This window comes from Lethenteron reissneri, chromosome 37 (genome assembly GCF_015708825.2).
Source record: "Lethenteron reissneri isolate LAM-NWPU_2019-01 chromosome 37, ASM1570882v1, whole genome shotgun sequence".
NCBI classification, from domain to species: domain Eukaryota; kingdom Metazoa; phylum Chordata; class Hyperoartia; order Petromyzontiformes; family Petromyzontidae; genus Lethenteron; species Lethenteron reissneri.
In genome coordinates, this window is record NC_083815.1 from 13,087,922 (window position 1) to 13,111,757 (window position 23,836).

At 43.1% G+C, this 23,836-nt stretch overlaps 1 protein-coding gene across 6 annotated transcripts in view; it reads left to right on the top strand.

Moving 5' to 3' along the window:
• The window catches only part of PGGHG (protein-glucosylgalactosylhydroxylysine glucosidase), a 47,357-nt gene that overhangs the window by 7,465 nt on the left and 16,056 nt on the right, over positions 1 to 23,836 (top strand). For 2 of the 6 annotated variants that reach the window (XM_061566394.1, XM_061566393.1), the window contains 9 exons: positions 4,433 to 4,491; positions 6,246 to 6,525; positions 8,190 to 8,480; positions 10,544 to 10,754; positions 13,289 to 13,724; positions 14,263 to 14,382; positions 15,654 to 15,785; positions 17,489 to 17,600; positions 18,975 to 19,047. In XM_061566394.1, the coding sequence (XP_061422378.1) occupies positions 6,513 to 6,525; positions 8,190 to 8,480; positions 10,544 to 10,754; positions 13,289 to 13,724; positions 14,263 to 14,382; positions 15,654 to 15,785; positions 17,489 to 17,600; positions 18,975 to 19,047 (1,388 nt within the window). In that variant the 5' untranslated portion in view covers positions 4,433 to 4,491; positions 6,246 to 6,512. Of the gene's footprint in view, positions 1 to 4,432; positions 4,545 to 6,245; positions 6,526 to 8,189; positions 8,481 to 10,543; positions 10,755 to 13,288; positions 13,725 to 14,262; positions 14,383 to 15,653; positions 15,786 to 17,488; positions 17,601 to 18,974; positions 19,048 to 23,836 lie in introns of those variants that run through there. The other 4 variants (XM_061566395.1, XM_061566396.1, XM_061566397.1 and 1 more) reach the window with 4 other exon arrangements.

The following is a 23,836-nucleotide window of genomic DNA, read 5'->3' on the forward strand; positions in this document are numbered from 1 at the left end:
GTGAATAGGGTGTTGGGGGAATCACTTTTTTTTCTCTTTTTCATCAAACCGCAGTTTTTGCAAGTGCCCGCAATTTTTGCAAGTTCCCGCAATTTAATCGCATAAAATTGCATAAATATCCCGCATATTCCATCGCATTTTTTAAGAAAACGTGCCGCATAATCAACGATTTTTGCCCGCAACAATCACCAAAAAACTCCGCGTTTTTCTGGAGGGACTGAACTATAGAGCCCCTACATATCATTATTGTAGCGCTTACATGCCATTATTGTCGCGTGGCCGGGGAGACCGACCCAGCCCCCAGCCTGCCAAGGTGACACCTCGGCGGCCTGGGAAATCTAGGCGAGCCCGGAGGCTCTGCACGGGACTAGGCCTCACCACGGCACTGTCTGCTTACTACTTTGTGCTATACATTCCATATATACTGCTATACAGTCATCATGTACTACTTTAGTGCTAGCAGGTACCACCACAGTCACTATGCACTGCTGTCATCATAGCAGGTACCACCATTGTCGCTTGCCCTGCTGTAATCATAGCAGCTTACACCACAGTATGCACTCCTGTAGGGAAAGCAGCTACAACCACACTGCACTGCTGTAATCATAGCAGGGACCACCACAGTTACTATGCACTGCTGTAATCATACCAGCTACCACCACCACAATATGCACTGCTGTAATCATAGCAGGGACCACCACAATCACTATGCACTGCTGTAATCATACCAGCTACCACCACCACAATATGCACTGCTGTAATCATAGCAGGTACCAGCACATTTAGTGTGCACTGCTGTTGTTAAACCATGTACCACCACAGTATGCAATGCTGTTATCATAGCAGCTACCACCACAGTCAGTATGCACTGTTGTACTGATAGCAGGTACCACCACAGTATGCACTGCTCTTGTCATACCAGGTACCACCACTGTCAGTGTGCACTGCCTTTGTGATAGCAGGTTACACCACAGTCACTAGGCACTACTGTAGTGATACCATGAACCACCATAGTCAGTTTGCATTGCTGTATTTGAAGCAGGTACCACCACAGTCGGCATGCACTGCTGTAGTGATAGTGCATACCGTCGATGTGTGTGTGCCTAAGTCCATGTATGTGTGTTAGTCAATGTGTGTGTAGACAACTAAAAATTGAGTTCCGTCCATGTGTGCGTGTGGGTCGATGTGCGTGTCTGCGGCGATGTGTGTGTAAGTCGATGTGTCTGTGTGTGTGAGTCAATGTGTGTGTGTGTGAGTCTATGTGTCAGAGTCAATGTGTTTGTGTGTGTGAGTCGATATGTCTGTGTGTTTGTGTCAGTCGGTGTGCGTGTGTGTTAGTCGCTGTGTGAGTGAATGAAAGTACATGTATGTTTGTGTGGGAGTCTATGTGTGTCAGTCAATGTGTGTATGTGTGAGAGTCCATGTGTGTGTGCGTCGATATGTGTGTGTGTGTGTAAGTTCATATGTCTGTGTGTGTAAGTCGATGTGTGTCTGTAAGTCGATGTGTGCATGGGTCCATGTGTGTGTGTAAGTCCCTGTGTGTGTGTCTTAGTCGATATGTCTGTCTTTGTAAGTCCATATGTGTGTGTGTAGGTCAATGTGTCTGTGAGTCTATGTATATGTGTGTGTGAGTCTATATGTGTGTGTAAGTCTATGTGTGTGTGTGAGTCGATGTGTGTGTAACTCAGCAGCAGCGTGGTAGCTCCAACTCCTCCTCTGAATGAGCAGCTATTACCAAATCATCGGCATACATAACGTGGTTGACCAATAGGGAGCCATCCCTTGATGGCACCCGGGCATCGATCAGCCTCCCATTATATCTGTACCAAATTGAAATTTCCCCGGTACAGCTATTGAAGGCTTCACGAACTACGCAGTCAAAATAGATGTTAAATAATATGGGAGCCAGAGGACATCCCTGCCGCACCCCAAGGTGTACAGGGAAAGGCTCTGACTCCCGGCCAATTAGTTTTACCCGGGCCCGCTCACCATCATGAAGGTCCTTAATGATCGTGAGCAGAGGGTCAGGGACTCCGAAAGCACGAAGAACAACCTGCTGAGACTGGAGCGTGCCACTAAGAGGTGGGGCCTTACCATCAGCCCCACCAAAACTAAGTACCTGCCTGGGTATTTTGTACCATCGGACACTCCACCCACACAACTCCCAATCGGTGATGGGGCAGTAGTGGAGAGAGTGGAGAGTTTCCCATACCTGGACAGTCTGCTCATGACCAGCTTCGGTTTAACAGCAGAGGTCTCTGAATTAGTCGAGCGGCATTATCTTTTCATTGGTTGCGTAACGCTGTGTGGAAGCTACCTGGTCTGTCGCTCTGCACGAAGCTTCAGGTCTTCTCGGCCACAGTCATTCCCTCACTTCTCTATGCTTGCGAAACGTGGAACCCCCTAATGGAACATCTTCGCCGGTTACAAATATTTAGGCTGGCCTGCCTACGATCCATCCTGGGTTTAACCAGGCTGGATTGTGTGAGGAGCTCACAAATCCTTGAAAGATGTGGACAAAGTCCCATTGGTGAGCTCCTCCAGTAGGCAAGGCTGCGTTGGCTGGGCCATGTAGCCCGCATGCCTAGCTACCGCATGCCTAAACAGCTTTTGTTAGGTCGGATAGTGGGGCTAAATGGGCGCGGCACGGGCTACATAAGAGATGGAGTGATGTCCTACAAGAGAATATGGAGCTGCCGATGACTGGTACCAGTTGTGTCAAGATCGGCCTCTGTGGAGGAGGCTCGTGAATTACGCTACTGGCCAGTTGGAGGCAGTCCTCCAACAACAACGGAGGGCGTTAGGAGCGACGCTCACAACAATTGGCGCAGCGTCGGGTGTCTAAAGCAAAGCAAGTTGGCACAGTAAGAGGCACAGGTGGTGCATCAGCCAGTTGTCTCAGTCGACCTGTGGCATCTGGGTTTGCCCCGTGACCTGCCAGCGGGCATTCGACACTTCACGTGGCCTCAAGGTGCACATAGCCTGGCACAAGCGTCGTGGTGACGTCACCACCATTTAGTGCCGAATGGCGGTTGTTGTATGGTAGTGATATTTTTTACACTTTTCATTATTTTTCTATCTACGTGACTTTACTGAAAGACAAAATGAATGTACATTAATAATGTTTGTGTGCAGACAACTAATTTTTCTATTACCGTATTTTCCCGCATATAACCCGAGGGGTATACCACTTTTAGCAAACAAAACAAGACCCTGCGGGGTATATGGAGGTGCGGGCTATCCCAAAAATATTTTACACGTGTGACATGTCATAACTCGTTAAATTTTTTCATGGTAGGACTATCCACTATGCAACACTTACCTTTGACTAAAGCACTGCTGAATAAACCACTCACACTAAAATTGCACATGTTATCACATTTTAAATTAATTGTTTATACAATTAAACGACAATGTTTGAAGTGCGCGCACTGTTTACCTGCGACGGAGAGCTGGGGGGAGAGAGAGGTGGGGGGCGAGGCAACGGCGTTACTGTAGTTCTGCTATTATCTGCGCAGTGCGCAATCTACCAGTTATGTGTTACTTATTTATTGGATATTTACTTGTGTTACTTATTTACTGTTTTAAGTTCACTCGTTTCCGGTTAGTTTGTTTTATTTGTGCACATTATGATTTTAATGTTAACAATTGATAGTGGAATGTATTACAAATGTAAACTTCGTATTAATATGATGGAATTAAGCTGCGGTAATGACGTTAAAGATATGAATGCATGCGGGGTATATGGAGGTGTGGGCTATCTGAAATTATCTTTTACACTAAACGCTATTTTTGCGGGGTATATGCGTCTGCGGGTTATATGCAGGAAAATACGGTACTTGCTTCTTTCGCTCAACTCATGTACACAGAAACCTAGTATTTTAATAATCACCTTGCAAATATTCACATACTTTCGTTTTTGCGCTCACAACTAATAATTTATTAATAACTTGGTCTGCATTGATATATTTGTTATTGTGTCAAATCACGTTGATAGGTACATATTTTTAAAATAATCACCTTGCAAATATTACAATCATAATGTTTGTGTGCGGACAACTAATATTTCTGTTCTTTGCTTCTTCTGCTAAACTCATGTACATAGAAAGTGTGTAAGTCGATGTGTGTGTCTGTCTTTTTCGCCCGGGCAACGCCGGGTACTTACCGCTAGTTCTTTATAAAAGTGTGACGTAGTTTGACTTCCGGTTCTTATGTTTAACATAATATAATCTGTACTATAAATAAAAGGTGACCTTAATCAATTTAAATAATCAAAACCTTCATAATTAAAATTAATTATATTTAATTAAGTAGAACGTGTTGTTTATATTTATTTAAAGGTGCGCATTTTTACATCATGTCACATTTCTCTAACCCACCCTCCCCCCCTCGTCACACATCGTCACAATTGTCTGGCCCTCCTCCCCCCCAGGTGCATGACATCATTTATGGACGGCCCCAAAGGACTGATGCTGAAGTGATTTTTTGGTGGTAACTATAATGTCATTCGGATTTTTCCTAGTTGGGAGCATTTCGTCGAGCCTGTGAGTGTTCAAGAGTGTGAATGAGTAAGATCAAATGGGTGTGGGTATTGAGTATTTAAAAAAAGAGTGAAAGTGAGCGAATGGGTAAAGGAGTGTGCATTTTAGAGGTGATTGAGTGTGTAAGAGTGAGCGGGTGTACTTAAACGTGAGGACATGATGAGAGGCGGATGAGAATAGGTTGAAGTGATTGTAACGTCGCACTCAGATTGTAAATATGGTGGATTTGCTCTTCAATACACCGGTGTGCTGTACTAGTAACTAATTGGCATGTTCTGTTTACGTGACAAACCTTAATAATTGGCTGTGTCGCGATCGAACCCAAAAAAGCTATATTATGGAAGGTTGAAGTGCTTTTGCTAAACTGACCTTACTAATGAGAATGAGCACAGCAGTGTGCCTGAAGAAGACGTTTTAAACATTGGATATTACCTGTTATGACATACAGATCATAAACAATGTTAAATAAAATGGACCAAAAGCTGAAAAGTGCACAAAGGAGAATGGAACGATGCATGAAATGACACTGAGAGACACAAAGAGGAAATAAATACACGAATTAGAGAACAAATGAAAGATTGATGCATATTTTGACTTCATAAAAGTCGCTTGGGCAGGACACATGGCAAAAAGTGATGATGGCTGATGTCATAGTGACAGCCAGAGGAATGAATGCACCCGAGAGGCTGTCCACTGCAGAGATTTAGCTCGCTCATGTAATCGATGTGTTTTTGTATTGCAGTACCGTCATGAGCATTAGCGACATCGTCAGAATTATCAGCAGGCCGATAGATAATTAAAAGTAACTTTTAAAAAGTAAAATATAACCTGCCTCATAGAAGTACGGCCATTTGTGTCTGAAACATTTAATAAAAAATATAACCCCCTTCCTAAAGCATTATATAAACTAGCTTAAAAAAACATTTGACCCAAACATTATAAAACGACATCCCAGAGATGGATGATGTGTTCTGTGTTGAAAAGTAATTTTAAATTGGTTTTATATCAACGGTTCAGCCTACTAAACCGGCTCACATTCTTGTATGTAGACAGAGGCAACAGAGGTTACACAAAATGCGTGGGTGCGGGTGAGCTTCTGATATTTTTGGTTGCCCCTAATGCTAAGGTCATAACTAATAAGGACCGTGAGGGTAACCTTCCCAACCCTGTTTACCTCGCTCTCACGCCGTGTGTGATATGTTTTTCCATTAACCAATGTTTCATGTAAGTTGGATGCAGTTGATGAATGTTTCTTTGCTCAAACTTTGGAGTAAATATTGGTTGTACATTATACATGAAACATGCAAATCATGGCATTTCTGAACTACTGACTAAAATAGAAAATCTACTTGTTTTTTCATTGTTACATTAAGTTATAATTTTAGGAGTAGCTTATCCAAAGTATTTAAAGTCCAAACAACAAGCTTGTATTTTTTAAATCGTATAATATGTTAATTGAATAATCTCAGTCATTTTCATTTAAATATGATCCCTAATCCAAAGTTCTAATAAGTAATGCCAAAGAACACTTTGTTCCTACATCTACAAAAAACACAGCAGCCACTTGTGGTTCCTTACAGGAACAATTCTGGGTGCACTAAATCCACACACGTACAACTTGTGAGAGCTTGTGTGATCTCAGGAAATGTTGGCAATGTCATGGGCACTGGTTCCAAACATTTTCCTTCCCTTTTCTATCCAAAGTTTAGGGCTGAAGGCAGATCTGGGGCAGCTACGTAGGCTCGTTTCTCCGCAAGTGGGCCAAGAGGGACTTTAGCAGATGGTGTTTAAATGTTTCCTCATTTGGTGGAAGACATCTTAAATACATTGTGTTTCCACTGTTGAAGAAATGTGCATGAAGTCCTGATAGGGAAGTGAAATCACACCCACCATTAAAAGCCATTATAGCATTCCGAACTTCCTTGATTAGCTCATCTGTGACTTTACATTGTCCACATAATCTACAACATCATGTTTCTACAAGGTAAGAAGTATGATTGAACCAATGCTCCAGATAAGATGCACTCCTAGAAGGCCATGCAACTGGTGGGTTATGTATAAAATACCTTTATCTTTTTTACGTGGATAGACATTTTAGGAGGTGTTATTGTTAAGTCAATATGATTCATTCTTTGCATCCTGCCATGAAATTCGGTGAAATATTTTTATGGTCACTGAAATGCTGAATTTGCACAGATACAACGCATATCTTACTGTGATGTACACTCATTCAAAAGTTTCCCTCTGCAACGTTAATCGGTATGGTTTAAATGTTTAAGGGAAGAGCTGGCAGTTGAGAAATATCTAGACAAAAAAGGAAGGGCAAGTTTAATTTAATATTGACACATGATAAGCATGAAAAAAATTGCCTGCCTAAAGAGGAATATCAAATTGTAATAGACAGGAAAAGACTGAGAGCACGTTAATATGGGTGTAATTTCATGTTAGGGCAGCATGTGTTGGTAAGAAGTGTTACCAACGTGTGTCGCTCTGTGGCACACCGTCTTGAATGCTTTTCGGGTGGAAGGAATCTCGCGCTGTGTCCCTCGGGCGCTAGATAGCACCCACATACGTTCTAACACACTCGTGCTAACCACACTGCTATGCTGCATGAAGCTCAATAATTTGATACAAATGCTTCATTTTTATTTATTTGATGAGCTATTTGATAATGTTTCATAGTTATCGATTTGGAGGTTTTACATTTTATCATGATAAAAGCTTCATGATCATGTAGTATATTTAGCAAATTATCCTTATATCATGATTATCATTGTTAATTTTTACGGGTTTAAATATTATTTCTGAACAGTATTAATGAAATAACGAATATTATACAACTTTTCTGAATATTTTTACAGCATTGTGGTTATATGACTACTTTCTGACACCATGCACATCATAATGTTACACATTTTACAGATAATAATTGTAAAGACTTATGGCAGGCTTATGTTGAGTGAACTTTAGTGGAATAACGTTTAAGTCGTCTGTGCTTTCAATAAATCAAAGCACAAAACAAGATGATAAAAATGTTAAATGGTTAAAAAGTTAAGGAAAACTGATATCACAATAATATCGTGAAACTTACTTTATTTAAAAACATTATACCCCAACAACTATAGTTTTCACGAAAACATGGCATGTGTCCTCAGACAGATGGACCAATCAACATATAATCCTCAGGCATAGCAATAAGTAACGTATAAAACCCCTAAAAAGATTGACCGTCAGCCATGCTGTATCTTGGCATGAAACTGGCTTCTGTTTCTCCCTGAGGCTGCACTCTCTTCTCCATAGGCTGGTGTTTTGTGTCATGGCTGTGTTTAGTCTAATTTGCACTGCCCCTATGACTTTGTCCAATCCTACAAGGAAGCTTGAGCGCCAGACCATGCCCAGTCAGCCAGTGAGGTTTTGATGTCTTAGCCTGAGGCCATAACTGTGTGCACCTGCCTGATCCATCGGTTGAGTGTGCACCACCCTACATTTTTCAAATATTGAGTTATAAAGACAATGCCGTACATACTCTACCAGTCCTTACATTTTTTATTTGGAATTGCCTTTATTTTTTTTTTATGAAGTTGAAAGAAATGACTGTAAACCGTACAACACATTTGCAGGTTGATGTGTTATGTTTTTGTGTTTCAGGTTACGCACTGACGCAGGCCTTCGTTGTCTGCGTGGGCCTCAGTATGGAGACTCCCAGAAAGGACCCTGCGGTGTTTGTGGCCTCTCAGTTGCCCTCAGATGCACGGTTCATGGCGGTGCTTGCCAATGGGTACCTGGGCACCCAGGTGTACGGCCGCTCGCTGCACATGGGCGACGTTTACAACGGGAACGGGACAGAGAGTCACCGTGCGCATATCCCCTCCACGCTCAATGTGCTGCTCTCGAACACAGGCCCAGGGGAGCTCCTGTATGGCCTCAACACCAGGAAAGGTATGCACTGTTGCAGGCACTGATGCCTTGTGCCATTTGTGTGTCAAGAACATCCATACTTCTTCTTGGTTCTTTCGGTAAAGTCACGTAGAAGGGAAATAATAAAATAATAAAAATAAAACAATAAAATAATTTCACGACGTTTCGGCCACAACGCAAGCAGCCGTCCTCAGGTGAAGACGCTGTCTTCCCGACAGACATGTTCTTCACCTGAGGACGGCTGCTTGCTTTGTGGCCGAAACGTCGTGAGAATTATTTTATTATGTTGTATTTTATTATTTTATTATTTCCCTTCTACGTGACTTTACCGAAAGAACCAAGAAGATGAATCCCTGCAGTCACGAAAGCTTTAAATCGAAACATCCACACTGCCCAGAAGTGTGGGCTTGGGTGAGCGCTGGTCAGCGCGGAGGCACCACGTACAGTGTGCGGTGCGGGCTCCCGGTGAGGGAGCGAGAGGGAGCGTCAGCCAGCTAGGGTTACGTTAGGGCATGATACGCCGGTTGACCTGCAGACACGTGACCGGATGATATTGGAGAGGGGCCACCGGTGGATGGGGGCCGCTGGGCGGTCACGTGGTTTAAAAGAGCTCTCGGGAGCCTTCGGAAAAGAGCTCGAGAGATCTAGAAGGTGGGCGGGGCGAGGGGCGGAGCCAGCCCCAGCCCAGGACGATATAACGGGGGCCCCGTGAGGGGCTCGGGGTTCTTCGTGTTGCTGGTGATGTAGATCCTCGTTGGGTAAAAGAAGCCTCTAGCCTTGCGGCCCGGGACCCAGCTTGTGGTCCGGGCCGGGATAGCAAACCGTGTCTAGTTCTGCCGTAGCGCGGCGAGATGAGCATTAAACACCCATGTGTAGGTTGTGTTATGTTATGTTGCCCTTTTTAGTGACAACCTTACTAGTTGGCTGTGCCGGGTGCTGTCGGGTTTTACATTTATATATTTACGCGATCTAAGCCAAAAAAAACCTTATGGATAAATTATTAAGCCGACTGAAATGGTGCAAATTTTTTTTAAACAAAGTTTCTTAAACAATATTTCGTCCATGTGGATCAACATGGCATAATGATGGCCATTTTCGTACAAAATCTGTATTATTTTGCATTCAGAGAATCACGTAGCCGTTTGCACAAAAACACAGCCATTCAGCCACCACGCAATTGGGACAGGATTCGGGTGGAGCCAATGATGACGGAAGGTTACCGCAAAACAGTTGGCATTTGAGATCAAGGGAGCTCAGAAGTAGATAAATGATTCCTGCTTGCACAGGCCGTTGTATAACGTGGGGTATGCATTGTTTTGCTGGAATTCTATGAGCATACTTAAAGTGATGTCGCACCGGTTGCTCTATTGGAGTAAAATTGTTGAAAAGACTAAAAAAATTACTTATGATTGAGAATTAATTTTGCTGATTGAACCCATTTAATTCAGCATGAGGTTCATGTTTTATAATATTCACTTGGGCACGAGCTCTCTGCCTCCACGGAATACTGACATGGCTAGGCCGAGGAGGGAACCTTCCCTCATCTCCGCAGTATGTGCTTGTGAGAGAAATGTCAAACATTTGGTCCAAACCACAGATTGCTGGATCTTTCAAGGCACTGCAGTAAAACTAACTGAGTTAAAATCATTTTTCTTTATATGGTATATGGAAACAACTCTCTGGAACTACTACGCATTCATATGTGTTTAAATATACATGCACAACCCTTTTGTCATTTCACTGCGCAAGTCGTAGGAGTTGTTTGAACATGACCACCCTGGTCTCTGGGTTGGTGAAGGCATGTAGCATAGATGGGTGAGCATAGAAGAATCCAACAAAGCATTTTTCTGCATTACCCTCTGATTACCACAATATGACACAGCTTCTCAGCTGCATATTTCAACTAATATGTGCATGGTGGTCAGCCATCTAAACACTATCCAGGCTTAATTCTGCTTTGCTTCTGAGGCCTGATGAGATTGGGCTCTTTTTTAGGTGATTTGGTAATCGGCTTGTGTGCATATATGTGGTGTATATTTGCTGTAACCTTTATGAACCTACACAAGTGTTACATTCTCTTGCAGGTGTGTTTGAATGCGTGCTGAAGAGCGAACGTATGCTGGTGGTGCAGCGAATGTACGCGCACCGCTCTCGTAGAAACCTGCTGGTGCACAGCGTGCATGTGCGGCGCACTGGCCCGGACCAATCTCCCCTCCACCTCAACCTGTCCAGCAGCTTCACACCTTTCAGTGAAGATATTGACTTTAAAGAAGGGTCTGCATTTCTTGAAGCAAGGTGAGATGCAGCATATGATTGAATTGTTGCTTTGAAAAGGTTATAAATTTTATAAATGTAAATTTCAAAAATGAATGCACACAGGAACAATTGTTTTAAAGATCAACCAAAATGAAGAGCTCATCTCGTCATCAATGCCACCCCACCTTGTCATCGCTTGCTTCCACAATTGACATCCGACCTCCATAAACCACAGTTACTCTATCCGTCCATCTAGCTTTGCGTGTTCCCCTTAGCTGCTGATCTCGTGGTGCAACTGCAATGTTTGTGTAAGGACGTAAGTCGCGTCCCTACGGGGTGTATGCGGTAAGCACCCACGATCTATATGAGTGAGGGCACGTACCTCTGCAGGGAGTCGACGGAGACGTTGCGGGAAGCGGGTCCTGCTGGGCGGGGCCCCGTCACTGGAGGAGAGAGGGGATGTGCCGGCTCATGGGAGTTCAGGGGACCCGGGTGGGAGGGCCCGGGGACATGTGACGCTGGCTCCTGTTCTCTCGAGAGACCGAGCAGCAGGAAGCGTGGCCAGGGGCGGCACGGGGCCTGGCTCGGGGGTGGGGGAGGAGAGAGGAACGGGGGTGGAGCGGAGGGCTCAGTCCAGCGATGGAAGCGATCGGTGCGGCGGCGCGGGGAGCCTGGGAGATTGGCTATAGGGGCTGAGGGATAAGGGGACCCCTTCCAAGGGGTCTAGTATTGATTCCCCTTCCCAAGTGTTGCCTTCTAGAGTTGTGTTGTGTTATCCCTAGGCGAGATGTTATAATAAAGTGTGGTGCCTCCAGATTTCTGCGTGTGCCTCGTCCAACACACTACACTTGTCTCAGTAACTTGCTCTCCTCAATCCACAAGTATTCTTCATTTGCTACATATCAATAACCTTACTGTCACCCATTTTCTGGTGGGGAGACAGACATTCGTTATCTTGCTTTTTATTTTCCCCATGTTTGGCACCATCCTTGTTATTAATACAGGTGATGTCTTAAACTATACACCCATAATACTACAATGTGTGTAGGTATGTACATTGAACTTCTTTAGCACCGTACATAGCCAACTATGCTAATCCGAGGTGCAATTAACGTATCCACATGTGGCATGGTTGAGTTTATTATGTTATAAAAATTCTATAAGCATGTTGACCCATTTAATGTGAGGTTATTAAACATTTAGTATTTTGGTATTTTAAAACATGCTTTTGTTGTGTTTTTAAAAATGATTTAATATGATAATATAATTGTGACATTGGTAATATATGGGAATATATATTCACATCCATTTGAGAGCTGACCAGATGGCCTAGGGGCTCAGAGCGCTGAATTGGCATCGCTGAGACTTGAGTTCGAATCTGTGCCTCGGCATTCCGTGAATCTGGGTTCTGAAGTGTCGTGAGTGGAGTCTCAGCTGAGTAAACAATGACTGTACTCTTTGGTTCTTTCGCTAAAGTCACGTAGGTAAAAAATAAATAAAAATAAATTAAATCACGACGTTTCTGACGCAACACAAGCGTCCGTCATCAGGTGGGACAACCACAGCAAAAAACCGTTGCTGAAGTAGGCAAAAGAGCTGCTAGTAACGGGGTTATTTACCGCTCGCTGCTCCTCAGGTTATTTGCCGTCAATGTCATATTTGCTTCCCCCCCCCACCCTCTCTATCCTTGCCTCCGCCCCCCTCCCTCATTTATATATAACCCCCTGTTACTAGCAGCTGTCTTGCCTACTTCAGCAACGGTTTTTTTCTGTGGTTGTCCCACCTGATGACGGACGCTTGTGTTGCGTCCGAAACGTCGTGATTTAATTTATTTTTTACCTACGTGACTTTGCCGAAAGAACCAAAGAATATGGATCCTTGCAGTCACGAAAACTTCAAATCTAGAATGAATAACCAATGACTGCACAGAGAAACATCACATTAAATTCATTTTTTCACTTAATTGGGTTAAATCGCAACTTTTAGTGTTTCAAATATTGTTTAAAGTTTCATGCGGTGAACATGTGGGGAAGTGTGTTACCTAGTTTGGATAAGAAAACTTCACATGAAGTGATGTTGGAAGTCCTGTTATACTTTTTTATGTGAGCTGTTATGTAACACATGGTATTGTGCCACCAATAGCCCAATTATCAATACGTTGGCGAAAATACGAACATACAACATCCATTTGAATGTTGAAGTCATTCTCAAATGTAATAGTGAGAAAAGTTTAGGAGCATCCTTTTTTAAATTATATATTATAGATCATGAGGTTTAATGGGCAGCATGTTGTGATGCAATGGCTTATGCACTGCGATACGAACTCACCAACCTGGCTAACATCACTGGCGAGTAATATCTGAACCAGTCTTGGGGCCCCCCCATTCACTATCTCGGATTGACCGGTGTGGGGAAGTATGGGCAAATAAACCCCATGCCTGAGAAGGGTATAGAGTCCTTCATATAACAGTGGATTTACAAAGGGCTGTAAATTATTATTTCTTATTAGACAATGATGGCAAATGCATTGACTTTCGCGGGGACTTTCTCATTGTACATATGATTATCTGCAGGTACATTTACGGTGAGATTCATGCGCCGGAAGGGAAAGAATGTTCAAAGACCACTGTGCATATGGTCTGGACACCAGTCCCAACTTGCTTGGAGCTGCCCGCTGGACAGATCGTGAAAAAGTGGACATTTCTAACAGCCCTGAGCACGGATGAGAGTGAAGCCAAAGCCGAATACCGCGCGGGTCTGCGTGCAGCTGAGACACGCGAGCTGTACCTCACCCACAAGGCAGCCTGGTCCCAGCTGTGGGCCGCAAGCTGCATTGACATGACTGGAGACTTTTACCTTACCCAGGTGTTGTATGCGTGCATGTTCTACATGCTCAGCGCATTGCCGTCTACGAGCACGTTGGATCATCCCTTCTTTGGACTGAGTCCTGGCGGGCTGTCCAACGGAGAGAGAAACGAGGACTATCTTGGACACGTTTTCTGGGACCAGGTAGCTTTGCATGGCTTGTAACCTGTAATAGTGGCCACTTTGGTTGTGTTACGTAAATTTATAATCATATTAATGGGACCTCCCTTGCCAATATCAAAATATAAGAATATTTTTACCCTTTCTGGTAATAAAACATGTGTTAAGATACTCTTTGGTTTTTTCGGTAAAGTCACGTAGGTAAAAAATAAAAATAAATTAAATCACGACGTTTCAGAAGCTTGTGTTGCGTATGGACCCTTGCAGTCACGAAAACTTCAAATCTAGGTGTTAAGATGTTAAAACACCGAATAGAAACCTTTTGCAAGAAATCATGTCTGCATTAACCACACATACTTGTGGCGAACATGGCGACAGGGAGGTCACATGGGTAGGGACTCCATTCCCAGCCCCCTTCGCCACCTCCCAGTCCTGTTATACATTTATCAAATGATCTATGCAGAAGTGTGAAGGTTCCCTCTAAACCTACTTTCCAATTTGTAATTCGAATTTAACGTGGTTGACGTAAAAAGTGATGTTTTGTGTGGTCACATGTTTTCAGGAGACATGGATGTATCCCGTAGCGCTGTTGTTCCACCCCAGGGTTGCACGCACCATGCTGGAGTACCGTGTGGCACGGCTTGGTGCCGCACGTGAAAATTCTCGGGCCGCTGGACACAGGGTACCAAAACTGCTTGCAGGCGTACTTTGTTTACTATTTATTCATTATGGATGCATTGTTTGCACTAACTTCACTCCTTTGAATGAGAGCCAAGCCACAACATTTAAAATCTGAGTACGACGTTTCACCAGTAATTACAACTAGCTTCATCAGGCGACAGTTAGATTTGTGGAGAAGTCTTAATTGTTTCATTCCTTATATAGAGGTGTAGATGTGGTGACCACGCTTCTGTGCTCTTGCGCAATGTGGGGGGGGATGGATTACTGAGTCAATGTACATTATGCATCTGCATTATGCGAACCCTTTGATATTATCCTTCCTGTCTCGCATAATGCACATGCATAATGTACATTGACTCAGTAATCCCCCCCCCCACTTTACGCAAGAGCGCAGAAGCGTGGTTACCACATCTACGCCTCTATATAAGTGTAGAGGAGCAGCGGGATGACGTCATGTCATGGGCGCCGCAAAGTGTGATGACGTCATGTCATGAGCTCTGTAAGGAGACCTCAAGAAAGGGGGCGGGTCCGAGTGAAGGGGGTGCTTAAGGAGGATCCCGTGACGTGAGCGGGGCCGTTGTGGGGAGCCAGAGGTGGATCGCCTGTGAGAAGTCTCTCCCGCTCGTGACCGGACGGTGTTGGCTTAACCCCCGTCCGGGGTCGACGAGTGGGAGAGCCGGGGAGATAGCCGAGAGTAGGGCTACAAGAAGTGTGGGAGAACCCAGTCGTAGTGAGAGAGCCTGAGGGATAGCCGAGGTTAGGGCGAGTAGAGCCTGGGGGTCCACGGGAAGGACCGAGTGTAAAGAACGTCTACCTCTGGTGTAAGCTGAGTGTTACCCTTGTTAATAAATGGCGAAAGCCCTTATATGAAGTTCCGTCTCCATGTGGTTCTACGCCTCAACATAAGGAACGAAACAGTTAGACTTCTCCACAAATCTGGCTATCGCCTGATGAAGCTAGTTGTAATTACTGGCGAAACGTCGTACTCAGATTGTAAATGTTGTAGCTTGGCTCTCCAACACACCGGTAGTGCTGTACTAGTGACGAATTGGCATGTTCGGTTTACGTGACAACCATTTTTAGCTGGCTGTCAGGTGGGGGTGGGTTTTAATGACACATTTATATATTTACGCGATCTAACCCCCAAAAACCTCTTCTGGATTATATTAGTCGCGAAAAGCCTTCGTGTTAAACATCACTCTAACGTTAACCGGTCTGTTAACGTGGGCCATCTTTTTGCAAACGGAAACGTTGCTCATTTTTTGTCAACAGGGAGCAAAGTTCCCCTGGGAGAGCGCTGTGGCTGGACATGAAGTTTGCCCGGAAGACATTTACGGGCAGCAGGAAATCCACATCAATGGAGATGTGTCCTTTGCTTTCCAGCAGTACTTCATTGTCACTCAGGTACCATACACAGAACCCAATGGGAGCACAGTGATGGTCCAAACGAGTAATTTTGTATAGCATGTACAGTTATGTATATTTTCAAAAACATAACGTAATGAATGTCCTTTTTGGCGATGTTTTCCAGTTATCTTCCGTGAAAGATGGACATCTGCCTCTCTATCACCTCCATTCTACAAGTCTATTGTAGTGATCACTCTCTTTAAATATGTAGTGTTTTTATTTCACGCAGACAACTTCTTCTTTCTTTTTCTCCGGTGTCACTTTTATTCAACAGAACTTCTCGCGTTCAACACCACGTAACTCCGTCGCAACTCTCCCGCCGGCGCTGCTCGCCTCCTTCGCTCCGCTCGCTCCGCTTTCTTAGCCTCTCCACTGCTAGCCTGTTCTCTCTCTCACTGTCATTGCCTCTCCACTGCTAACCTGTTCTCTCTCACTATCCTAGCCTCTCCACTGCTTGCCTGTCTGCCTGCCAAACTCCGCTCGCTTCGCTCGCTTCCACTGCTGACCTACCACTACACACTCTGATAGCTTCCCACTGTGCACTCTGCTAGCCTCTCCACTGCTGGTCTCTCCTTGTTCTTCTGCTGGCTCTCTTCTGCTAACCTATCACCTCACACTCTGTTCGCTTCTTCACTACTAGCCTTCCGCTATATATTCTGCTAGCTTCTCTACTGCTAGTCTTCCGCTATAAATTCTGCTAGCTTCTCTACTGCTAGCCTTCCGCTATACACTTTGCTAGCTTCTCTACTGCTAGTCTTCCTGCTATACACTCGGCTAGCTTCTCTACTGCTAGCCTTCCGCTATACACTTTGCTAGCTTCTCTACTGCTAGTCTTCCTGCTATACACTCGGCTAGCTTCTCTACTGCTAGCCTTCCGCTATTCATTGTGCTAGCTTCACTACTGCTAGTCTTCCGCTATACACTCGGCTAGCTTCTCTACTGCTAGTCTTCCACTATTCACTCTGCTAGCTTCTCTACTGCTAGCTACACACGCTCACACTTGGGATTCTGCTAGCTTTTCTACTGCTAGCTACACACGCTCACACTTAGGATTCCGCTAGCTTCTCTTCCCTCGCCTCTCCTACCTCGTCCTTGCCACCCGTGGGGGTTCAGCCATCACCACGGGTGAGGGCGAGGTGATAAGAGCGGTGCTTGGGACTTCCCTTGTATGTGTTTCTGCCTTCACTATGACCAACTCAACTCCTCTGCCTCACGCTCCCGTATATATTAGCCGTCTCCCTTCCTTGGCTCTCTCTTCGCACCTGTCTGTCCCGATGCGACCTCACTGTCCGTAACTTCGCACATGCATGCACACAGCTTGCAAGCCCCCGCGCGTGTTATTTCACTACAAATATAAAGGCAACTGTTGACTGCCTGGCAATACGTTAATTAGCCTCTCCATATGGTTCTAATTTTACCAACCAAATAATAAATGTGCTATTAGCCATAACTTTCCATTCTTCTCACTGATGAAGCTTCACACTCAGGTCAGGCAGCCTTGAATACACATTCCCTAGCTATTGCAATATGAGAAAGTTTGTTGGGTTTTGTTGTTTTTAAATGTCTACATTTTCAGATTGCGTGAGCCCTTTAAGGTTGCCTTTTTGTAAGAAAGACCTGGGTGACATGAGAAAAATATTCTGAATATTGTGCAGCTTTGCAGATGCACATCTGTACTGATTGTCATCGTACTGTCACAGGATTTAAAGTTCTTTTCACAACTGGGAGGATGGGATGTGGTGAAGTCTATCGCGGAATACTGGAAAAGTCGTGTGGAGTGGAATAAGACTGAGAAATGCTATGACATTAACAGTAAGTCTTATGTACATATAAGTAAGGACAAGTTGCATGGGGAATTTGAGGTTATTGAATAACAAAGACGTGCATTGTTAGATAATGGTACTGTCCGTGTGTACTTGGGAAGGCTAAGCAATAACGTTACCTCAAATGGTAGCAATTGTCCAGTCTATTCGAGGTACAGGCAGTCCTTCTCAATCAAAGCTTAGATTGTTGTTTTCCTTGCACCTTCCCAAAAGTAAAAAACTAAATGCAACAATCTTTAGTATTACTCTTTGGTTCTTTCGGTAAAGTCACGTAAGGTAGACAAAATAATAGATCACGACGTTTCGATCACAACGCAAGCGACCGTCCTCACCTGAGGGTGGTAGCTTGCATTTCAATCGAAACGTCGTGATCTATTATTTTGTCTACCTCCGTGACTTTACCGAAAGAACCAAAGAGTATGGATTCCTGCAGTCACGAAAGCTTCAAATCAAGATTGAATCTTTCGTATTTTTGTGTTGTCTTTCATTTAAATAGATCTTTGTGTTTTGTGGCAAGCAGTTGTAATTTTATAGATGTCATTGTAACTTTAAAAAAATCTCCATATTTTAGCAGAAACGTTTCTCTATCAATGGCAACTGACTCTGCCCACTTCGAGCCATTCTGCAAGTGTGCTGTAAAAGTGGAATGGGAGTGTTTGTGTGGAATTTGCCACTTGGGTTACAAGATATGGAATGGATCGAATTTTATACCAAATATTTAAAAAAACCAGACGCTATTTTTTTTTACTGATCTGGTAATTAGTGGAGTGTTATTAAAAGGGGGGCTTTGAGGATGTGTAAAACACAGACTGGTTGGAGTGAACAAGGCTTAGTAGCAATGACACTTCATCCATTTCAGTATATATTTCCTCATCAGATTTCTTAACTCTTTTACATAACCTGTGACCAGATTTTTTTAAATCAATATATAGATTACAACCATGTCGTTTCTTTTATGCAAATCACCTTTTTCACGTTTTATTATTATTACTCCTGTTTTTGTTACCAGCCTTCATGCATTTTCTGTCGGATGTGTTTCTCATAATCTACAGAAAGTGTTTAAAAGTGATTTCGATATATATTTGTTCAAAGTGCTAAATCATATCAGGGGCAGAGAAAATGCTGGAGGAAGTTTGGGTTGTTCAGGAGTTTTGAGTTGTTTCAATGCAGTGCAAAGGGTGGAAATGTGGTGTTCAAAATAGGAACCATTTGAATCTGTAAGCCATGGTTCAAAGGACAGTATGAAATAGCAGTAGCTTCCAGTTCTACATAATAGAATGATTTGCTTGCTATCGAAGAGGTTGATCCCACTGAGCCACTTGGCCACAACTGCTCTGTCACGTTGAATGTGTTCTCTTTATAGATGTGATGCCTCCAGATGAGTACCATAATGGCGTCAAAAACTCTGTCTATACAAATGTCGTGGCCAAATACAGGTAAGGTAACTCACGTAGGTAAAGGTGCAGCCTTGCAATTGCTTGCTCATGTCCGCGCTGGCAGAAGGGCCTCCACGAGAGAGAGCTCAAGAGACCCTTAATCGAGAGTAATTTGGCCTATTTTTCCAGACATCTTGAAAGAGGTGGAAATACGTACCCATGTTTTCCCCCCACCACTTTTGACCTTCCACTCGATTAACTTTACACCAACTCACATAAATATTCTGCAGACCTTTGTATTGTTGTTAATCTATTTAATTTTAGCCTCTGAAATGTACAACTTCCACGAGCGATTAATGACAATGTGTAATGTATTGCTTTGATTAATCAATTACTTATTTCTAAAGCTCACAGACAATTCATATGTGTTGTGGTGTAGGACTATCACAGAGTAAGGTTCCAAGAACACTTTATAGCAGATACAAGAAATATGAGATTTAAATTTTAATGAGATTTGAAGGAACTGCCTTGGCAGTAGTATAGGCAGAGGATCCTATTAATTCATAATAACTATTCTGGCAAATTGCCCGATGATTCTGGATGTAATTACCAGCAAAACGTCGTACTAAAAAATTGTAAATGTTGTGGATTCACTCTTCAACACACCAGTGGGCTAAACTAGTGAACTATTTATACCCTTTGATTTTTTCGGTAAAGTCACATAGGTAGAAAAATGATAGATCACGACGTTTCGATCGCAACACAAGCAATCGTCTTCAGGTGAAAAAGAGGGGGGAATCTTCTGAGGCTGGCGGTTTTTATAAAGGTGTTGAGTAGTTCCGACGGACGTACTCGGAGACGGAGGTAAGTTAGGGGCTTCCGCCAGGGTTTATTAACACTTATCAATACTACACAGGGTACACAACTCCCAGGGGCTAGGGGTCCTACTCTGAGTCCGGGTCCCTGCCGGCTAGCTCCAGTCTCTCTCTCTCTCTCTCGTGTCGGATCGTGGAGTCTGCCGACTCCACCGACCGGAGAGAGAAGCACCTCTACGGCTACCACCGGCTTCTCCCCAGACTCCCTATTCGATCCCTCTCACTATCCCTGGTTCCCTCTTCACCCTGTTTACTATCCCCGTTCCTACAGTGACCCCGCTTACGTCACGGGGTATCCCTTAAATACCCTAGGAGACGTGACGTCACGTGCACTGCCCAGCGCGTGCGACCCCACGTCCCGTGATGTCATCGCACCGGACAGCGCACACGACGCCACCACTCTCCTCTACTCCTCTACAAAGGTTTAGAGATGGGCAGGGCAGCTAATGTTCATGTAGGAGCGAGTAGGAGAGAGATATTTGCTTGTAAATGTAAGCTCGGCAAGGACTATTTGTCTTTTGTCAACGTGACACATTTTTTACTGATGGGCCGTGTCGGGTGGTGGAGGGTTGCGACACATTTATAAATAACGCGATCTAACCCAAAAACCTTTATTATGAATAATATTGGTCGCAAAAGCCTACGTGTTAAACTGATCCTATTAATTACTACAATGTACCACAAAGTGCAACTTAATACTAAATAGCACCAGAAATTACCACCTAATACCACAATACTTGAATATCATAAACAACAAAGCATTTTTAATAAATAACAGACACAAAACATAATTCGAGGTAATTATTTCAGTACTTTGTGGTACTTTGCGATACTTTGTGGTAATTATTGAGGTGCTTCATGGCACTTTTTGGTAATTAGTGGGACCCCATTAACATTAACTGTACAAACCTTGAAGTATAAAACTGTGCACTCAATACAGATTCTAATTTGAGCATGCACCTCTTAAACTCTTGACATCTTGCTGGCTTTGAGCACGTCGAACCCTGGAGTTGTCATCAATCCCCAAGTTTTGTCTCTTGCAACATCTCAACTTTGCAGGATCTCACACCTCCGCTTGGTGCAACAGCTCCCGAATCCACATCTTTTGTTGAGACATATAACCATGCATTCGTGTGTCTATACTCCCCTGAAACTTGCTTTTCTCAAGACTAATTCTACAGCATGCCACTTATCGATTCGCATCACCACCATACTCATATCCCTCTGGCTCCTAATTCAACTCTGTATCAACTAAAGAATGTTGTGGTCAAATCCGTGGTCTGTGTAAGACACCTAATCAGACTTGCCTTCCCATGAAGTCTAACATTAAATAAAAACTGTTTCTTAACTTTTCATTTATTTTATTTGCTTATGTTATTTACTACTTACCTGTCTTATGTTATTCGCTGCTCACGGTTGCACTTTATTTTGCGCGCGGTTGCAATTGATTCTGGTCAGTCAGTGTTAGCCGCTAAAAGGCGTGACAGGTTTCTGTTCTCAATCCTGTTGCTCCGTGCCTCCTGTACCGCTCCCATTCTGTTGTAATGTGTACTGATGCCGAATTTATTGAGGGTGATATTAGCACTTTAAAAAATTAACCCGTAAAAACAAAGTTTTTCACTATAAATCCTTTATATGCGTGGCGGCTAGAGTCCTCTCGTCCTCTGGCTTGAGATGGCTGCCACCTATGGGTCAGATGATTGTCTGCCACCATTAAGCAATTGGTAATTAAATATTTAAAAACATTTCCCTAAACAGTGTAACATTTTTGAAAAAAATGTTCACGAAAATTAATTGGCACGCACAATGAGTCTGTGTGCAAAATGTCAGCTCGATTGGATCACGGGAAGTCGGTTAAAAAACGACCGAAAGATTTGCACGGTCGTAAGCAAGCAAGCAAGCACGCAAGCGAACTTAATATAAAGGATAAAAAAAAAATTGATTGCCTTTACTGTCTTCAAAATCCTCCATGGACTCACCCCTGCCTACCTGTACCCTTTCATATCACTCTACTGCTTCCTGATCTCCACTTAAACAACAACAAAGGTATTCTGTCAACCCTTCATCTACCTTTGTTCAATAGGAAGAACACTGGTGACTGGAATTCCTGTGCAATGGCCATCTACACTGCTAAGACCGATTCAAGTCCACATTCAATACATTTCTTTTCTCTTTTGCATATAACTATCTCTATAAAGTGTCTTGCTAGACTATTCTACCATAGCATAATCTTATTTCCCTTTCTCGCCAGTGATTATACCTAACATATACTGCTGCCAAAGAATAAAAAAAACTCTTCAAACTCAAACATTGTTTGTTGATAATGCATTGGTGCACAATTATAAATAAAAATAAAAACTCACATGCATCAGTAACACTACCTTCAAAAGTATATTATAGGGGATGTGTCAGGCAATGGCCCTTCACAGCACACAGAGAGGCCAAACTCGAGATGAGCACGTGTCTCGTATTTGTGCAGCGTCTTGAGATACGGTCATATATTTGTATATTTGTCTTATTTCAGTCGTAGGTGCCCAATGAGCTATTAGGCTTTATTTCATGGGCATCCTTCGACGGTACAAATGTTGTACGGTACACATCTTCGTTACAATCATTGTTTCATGTGTCACATTACAAACAGCAAGTATCGGTACATTCTATACATGTTACAAGAATAGGGGACTGGCAAAAAAACATTACTACATTTTATGAACAAAAATTAAGGAAGAAACAAATGGTATTCAACAAAACAAACACAATCACTTTTAGATACTTTATTTATCCAAATTGTATTGAAAATATCTGTTTTATTTCAAAAGCTAATGCCAAAGGGGTGAATTACTGCAGAATAATTTCGTACTGAACGTTTGTGAGCTTGTCAACAAATTGTGAATTGGGGTTAATTGTGGACTGTACTCTTGCTTATGGGTAAAATATTCCCCAATGTATTGTGATAGTTTCATTTAAAGCTTAATTTGTAAGTTGTTAGTCCCATCTATTTCTACTCCCTGAAATTACCTTAAATTACACAATTATTGCAGTCACAAAAGCTCCAAATCAAGTTTACACAATCCATTTAATTCTAGATTTGAAGCTTTCGTGACTGCAAGGATTCATACTCTTAGTTCTTTCGGTAAAGTCACGTAGGTAAAAATTAAAATTAATAAAAATGAAACAATAGAAATCACGACGTTTCGGAGGCAACACAAGCTTCCGTCTTCAGGTGAAACCGTCACAGCAAAATATCTGTACCTTATATAGTGGTTAAGGGGGGAGGAGCCAGGAAGGGCAGCGGGGGAGGAGGAGTTGTGAAGCGGTCAATTACTGCTTTTGTTATACTGCTGGGTGGGTAAATGAATTAGATACGATTAAGCCGCTCTTTGTTATGCTGGTTGTGCGCAAGTCACTGTGGGATGAATGGACTCGTGGTCAGAGACGTGTTGCGCAAGTAACTGTGGAGGTACATAATAGAAAAGGAGCAGAAATGCCCATGGTTATACCAGTGTTGGCTGACAATAAAGAGTACTGTTAAACGTTAGGGATGTTAACACTCGGTGAAGTAAAATAGTGCCTGTCAGATAAGATGGTCCAAAAATGTGTAATTAAATCTTTTTTTGCATGGTTGATAACATCTTTCCAATGATTACTAAGTTTGTACCCATCACGGTTGAAATTATGTTTGTGTTTGTATATCTGAATGGCTTCGTGTACAAACCTTTGATGGTAGCCAGAAGGCACTATATAAGGTACAGATATTTTGCTGTGACGGTTTCACCTGAAGACGGAAGCTTGTGTTGCCTCCGAAACGTCGTGATTTTTATTGTTTTATTTTTATTAATTTTTATTTTATTTTTTATCTACGTGACTTTACCGAAAGAACTAAGAGTATTTACACAATCCAGTCAGCATTTTAAATTTAGTATGTTGATAATGGACCACCTATTACCAAATTGCTCGGAATCCACCGGATCGTA